The following is a 6,000-nucleotide window of genomic DNA, read 5'->3' as shown; positions in this document are numbered from 1 at the left end:
CGTATTTCAGTGTGTGTTGGAGTGTCCGATGGTCGATCAACATGAACACATTGGGCACTGTTTAACACTGCATTTGTCGCAATATCCATACTGCACTGTTTTTGCTAAATACATTACAGACGTGATACATTCCCCACGAATTTAATTAACATAATGTGCAGGACACAGTTTGGGTGAATATTAATTTTATAGCTTGCCGCACCAATAAAATACTTCACACTGATATTTACTGTAATCTGTATTGTCACATTAAGGTTACCTCATAATGATATATTGTACCAAACTTTTTTCCTTCTCATTAAATAACCGGTAAACCTTTAATTTTTATTGAATAAATTTGTGTTCCTCTTATCAGCTTATGAGGTGGTCTGTTTAAATGAGGGCGCTGATAATGCTGTCGTGGTCACTCTAAACGCACACTAAATAGCTGCATTACATTGCATAGGTTTGAGAATATGTCACCACTGGTTGTACAGGGCATAACGGTGGAGGTGGATGATCCTGTGTGTCCAGTGAGAGAGACATTTGATGCCTGTCTGACAACATATGCGCCCATCTGTTCATTGGTTGCTGGCACCTAGGAGAGATTTCAGAGTTTCTTGGCAGTGCAAAACTGTGAGGAGGAGGTCGAAAGATAATGGACTCTTATGCCAAAGAACTGTTATAAAGGAATGGTTCACTATGTATCAGAAGAGCGATCACACAGCTTTTGTGGAAGAATACATTGCCTTTGACTGGGGAGTCATATTTTCAGATGAGAAAATCTTTTCTTCCTGAGCAATGCCCCAGTTCATGTTAGATGTCAGTAAATTAATTGTGTATAGTTTCATATATACAAGCGATTTAGGTAAAACTAGCTTCACGTTATTGCCGTACAGAACACCCTTTATAAAATTGGTTTTCCTCCTTTTATAGTTACACTTTTATGACACTGCATTTGTTCAATAAATGTTTTCACTGAATTTGTGGGATGTTTCATCAACATTAAATAGTTTTGATATTACTAGGTGTGCTGCCTGCGATGAGAGTAGTTTAGTCCAAGGTATCCTGTGGAAAGAGAAAGAAGTGGACGCTATTCTTTTGTCGTTTGGGGCTATATCTCTGCTCGGGGAGCAGTGCCCCTGTGACAAATTGAAGGCATTCTCAAAGCAGAAGCCTATGTTAATATTCTGGAGATATCAGAAGCGAAGTGTTGAGATTCTGTGTCCTCAAGGCAACATCTGTTTCCTGCAGGTATGAACAGCAAATAAAGTAAAAGTTTTTTCATAGATTTTAGATAGTCATTTATTTTGTTATTGTTATGTCATTCAGAAATCTGATACAGAGTATATTTGCACCACTAAAACATATATTTAATGTTCGTTCTGGTATTAGCATCACACAATGTGACAATTTTTATATTGTTGGCACTAGAGCCATATGCCTCAGCTTCCCATGTACAGTTGCTACCTGTTACGCCATCGATGGGATTTATTTGTGCAGCATTGTTGCAAACACACAAGTTCAAACTGTCAACCAGTTTCTGTATCAGAAAAGGAGACCATTAGCTCTGTAAATCAGAAATTTTGGTAAGTATTAGGTATATTGTAGAGGCACCTGTATTGAGTAAGTGACTTGCAGCTTTTCATCCAATGGCTCCGAGTTTCTGGGGAAATCTATTTTGAAGTTTTTTTGCATACCTCCTATACACTTAACGTGAGCTTTGTTCCAAGGTAGTGAAAGTAGCACAGTGGCCATATAGTTCACAGTTATGATGCAGAAGGTACACACTGTAATGATCCCGATAGGAGGGAAAAGAAGTATGGAAGTTACGATTTTTCAGTAATTTAAACTCAAATTAGTTAAATTTCGTATGGGTGCCATTATGATGCAATGTTTTTCAATGTCATTAATATATAATATTTCGATCCAAAAGAGATTGCAAAAGCAAGGTACAGTTATTTAAACTGTTTTAACACGAATATTTAATTAGGAACTGTTATGTTTCGCTCATATAGGTTTATTCAAAGTGTCAGCATATGTGACTACGAAATTGCTCGTTATAAAATTTGGCCAAGAAAACCTGATTATTCACTACACTTAGTATGAAAAACAAATAAGTTTAATAATACTTTTGTACTGTATACTCATGCAATTTATAGATTTGCACTTTTTAACCCCAGTATTATGCAAATGAGAAAGGTCATATTCAACACTTTGTAATCCAGCAATTTCACTTGGTTGACACTTGTAATTATTTGTAAAATCCACCATTTATGTTTTTAATCTACACATCTCAGCACCAGAATCATTCATAACTATTTCATGTAGATAATTCATTTAATAACAATTTAATTGACTCAAAAAAGAGAGAGAATTTGTTGATCTCTTTGGAAGGTTATAAATACACGTACTGTCAAAGACCAGCAGGCAGTTGGCTCAGTGTAGTTGTGAAAGTTATATCGATCAGTGTTTTTAGTGCCGGCTAATTCAATTGCATGTAAACGTGTGGATCGCAGAACCAAAGAGGTTGATGCAGAAGATGTAACTGTTTTGTCAGAGACACCATGTAAACTTTACGTGTGTTTTTTAAAGAGGAATAAAAACGTATAATGACTTTTATAGAACTACTAGATGTCTCCAGCCTTACCTTTTTTTAAATCTGGACTTCTTATAAATATATTATACCCTACACAAAAAAGTGAAGAGCCATAAACTTTATCTTTGAAACAGTATTATTCAGCATTGTGAAGAGCACCCTGTGAACATCTTTGAAATGTTTTGATGATAAATTATAGTCTCCTAAAGCATGTGACATTTTATTTACTAGCATAAAACTGAATTTTCATCATATTAAGGCAGGGGGCCATTATAACATGAAAGGAACTAAAGAGGTTTTCTGCACTCGATAGTAGCACGACAAGTCAGTAGCTTTTGTGAGAAGTATATAATTCATTTTGTTCTATCATATTACAGCACTGAGAAGTGATAAATATTTTAGGGCCCTCCATCCTGGCAGCCTACACCACATTTACAGAGCACCCGGGACAACTTCGAGGGATGGCATGGTTGGAAACATAAAACCAACAGTCTCTTCTTTCGTGCATAACTACTGCTCGCAAATACTTATTTATGGATTTGCAGACAGAGTTTTTATTGTGAATGAATCTTGTGTTACCTTATTCATTATGGTGTGTGGACATGTAAGGTTGGAGAGTACCCTGTACCAAAGGAATGAGAGAATGTTCACATTCTCGACAACATCTCACTACTTCAGTACTGCTGCAACTGCAGCCATACATTCAGTTCTCACTACAAACGAATGTTTAAATCCAAATATGTTTTTCTCTTCCTGTATTTTAACTGAAAACAACAGCAATGAAATCTGCTTAAGGAATCCTATGAAATACTCGAGTTCATAATTGTCAGATGACTGAGTTTACCTCATTTTGCCACTTACTACTATAATATTATCAGTCATAAGATCATTTATGTCCCTCATTTTCACTGTATTTTGAATGGTGGAGCTGGAAGGCTGGAGACACTGGATGTAAACCACAGTAAAATATTAGTATTTGCCTTAATATTCATCTTCAGATTGACAGTAGAATAACCACTCAAAAAAGCCAAAGAGGTACAGCATCCAGTGTCATATTTTAAGAAACATTCACAGTAGTTGGGTGTGGTGGACTGTATCACTTTATCAATTGTCTATCACTTTCAAAATGAGATGATGATCTACTGCAAAAAAAGGGACACTGCCAGAAAGATGAGAGCATATGGCATTTCACTGCAATTAACTGGCACATTATGGGTGTGTGTTATGTGCGGGGTACCTGGGTGTGGATGCTCTTCACCCCCTGCTGAGCAACTCTTTCATAAGCAGAAAATAAGTCTCAGCTACAATCCAACACAATGGGAGTTTAACATCATGAATCAGCAGTGTATAAATAGTCTCTGCAAGTACTAAAACTGTCTGCCCAGCATTGCTGTCTTATTACACCTTTATCAAATATCATCTGAATATTGTAGCAGGATAGAGGCATCATTCATAGATAATACCACCAGGGACTCCATTAATAACATCATGCACCAGCTGAAGCACTGCATAATAATTAGCACAATGCTCAATATGGTGAATGTATTGTCATCTCGATATCTTGCTGCCTAAGTGTAATGCAAGCTGAAAAAGCTCTTCAGCATGGATGCTCTTCACTTTTACTGACAAAACATCGGTAGTGGTTACACTGTAACCACTATGGGTAGATACATGTCATTCTTTAGAATTTATAGGCTTAATGACAGTTTTGCTTAAGGATGGCTTATTCCAGACTTATTGTCTGGATTTTTCATACCTTATTTCTTGTCCTGATGACAACTGCTTTTCCTTTCATATTAGCAGAAGCTCGAATTGAACTTACAACGCACATATTTGCTGGTGTCAATCTTTACATTCTTTTCTGAGCCCACTTTTCAACTCATTCTTACTTTGGAATGTAAAGTTATATCTAGCTTACAAAGCATCTCCTTGGATGTTCACATTTCGCAATGAAAGCTGAGCTGTTCTTTCATTTGTGTTGTTCTGTTTCAGGGATGGTGCCAATGACAATATTCTTCACAAAAACATTTCCAAAGTCTGTAAAGATCAAAAGACAATACTTCCTCTCAATGTACGCAGTGTAACCACTCGACTCTCCAGACATGTGGATCACATTTGGTGAATTAGCTTTTCAGTTTTCAATGCACTTACAACAGAAAAACAGAAATAATTGTGACAGTTGTTTCATCTGCAGTCACAGCATCTGAATATTATTAGTAACCAGGCGCGGCTCGTAATTAAAGGCTCTGAGGCGGAGCCGCCCCAAAATATATGTTAAAGTAAATTTCGCAAGAACGTATTACATAATTTAAATTATCAGGACGAATTTCGTATATTTCCCATTCCGATTAAAATAACGACGTTCAACGTTTTTGGAACTGTTTGTATCGATGAATGTTTTCCGAACGGTTAGTAGTGTTTAGGCTGCGCCTTGGAAAGTCCGTAAGCTGCGTGTATTAGCGGTTTAGGGGCGTGGCTTCTACATAGCATTGCTCGTTATGGGCGATCCGAAGGCTCAGAGCTTGCAGCCTAAGGGTGTTATACCAACCACCACACGTTTTTCACGTTCCACTATCTATGTAATAAAGGAATGTAGAGTGGCCGAAACTTCGCTATCCAATATCTGTCTCTGCACATCTCTACTACGCCTCGATGCGTCATTAATCGACGTTTAGTATTTTTGTTTTGATAATGTTTTACATAGTAGTTTTGTTTCTGCCATTGGCTATTGTATCCACATTTAGAGTAAGTTTGCAAATATCCCGCCAGAGTGCACTAGACTACAGTAACATAACAGTACTGCCATCTAGCGAGAGTTTCGTAAGTGATTAGAGGACAAAGCGCGCGAAATTTGTCCCGTTACTTTATTTTCCGTGCTTGCTGATGCTGACTGCTTTTGTTGACACCGTGTGATATTAGCAAGTTTCTATTTCGGAGTGTATTTTGCAAGATTTTAGTGAGTTTTACTTCCTTGTGAATATCTGCGAATTACGGCGAGTGTGAAACCAGCGCAACATGAATTCAGTGTGCAATTTAATAGGTAAAAGCTTGGAACACGGCCACAGGATGAAAGTGAAAGAACTTGGTGCACCCAGACCCGATCTAACGATCAATCAAGAACAGAAACAGTGTAAATCTAGGCAAGGATACAAACGCAGTTTTAATAGAGCAATGTACGATGCAGCTGAGTGGTTGTGTGGTTGTGAAGTGAAAAACGCATTTTTCTGTTTCACCTGTCTTCTTACAAATAGTACTGATAGTGCCTGGACTGAAACTGGTATCGCTGACTTAAAGAATTTTCACGCAAAGGTGAAAAAACATAATTCCAGCGAAAAACATTTAAATGGGTTCATTGAGTTTTCAATGCTAGGGAAAGTGGACATTATGTGCCAATTAGACAGTGCTTACCGACGTAATATAAA

The 6,000-nt window shown here is 37.4% G+C and overlaps 1 protein-coding gene across 1 annotated transcript in view; it reads right to left on the bottom strand.

Annotated features, from left to right (window-relative positions):
* Positions 1 to 855: 855 nt before the first annotated feature.
* Positions 856 to 6,000, bottom strand: part of LOC126425009 (histone acetyltransferase Tip60-like) — a 91,572-nt gene continuing 86,427 nt past the window's right edge. The window contains exon 10 of the mRNA XM_050087914.1: positions 856 to 1,549. Within this exon, the coding sequence (XP_049943871.1) occupies positions 1,512 to 1,549 (38 nt within the window). The 3' untranslated portion in view covers positions 856 to 1,511. The remainder of the gene's footprint in view (positions 1,550 to 6,000) is intronic.

Source organism: Schistocerca serialis, chromosome 10 (assembly GCF_023864345.2).
Source record: "Schistocerca serialis cubense isolate TAMUIC-IGC-003099 chromosome 10, iqSchSeri2.2, whole genome shotgun sequence".
In the NCBI taxonomy this organism is placed as follows: domain Eukaryota; kingdom Metazoa; phylum Arthropoda; class Insecta; order Orthoptera; family Acrididae; genus Schistocerca; species Schistocerca serialis.
The sequence above is the reverse complement of the archived record's forward strand: the minus strand, read 5'-3'. Positions and strand labels throughout refer to the sequence as shown.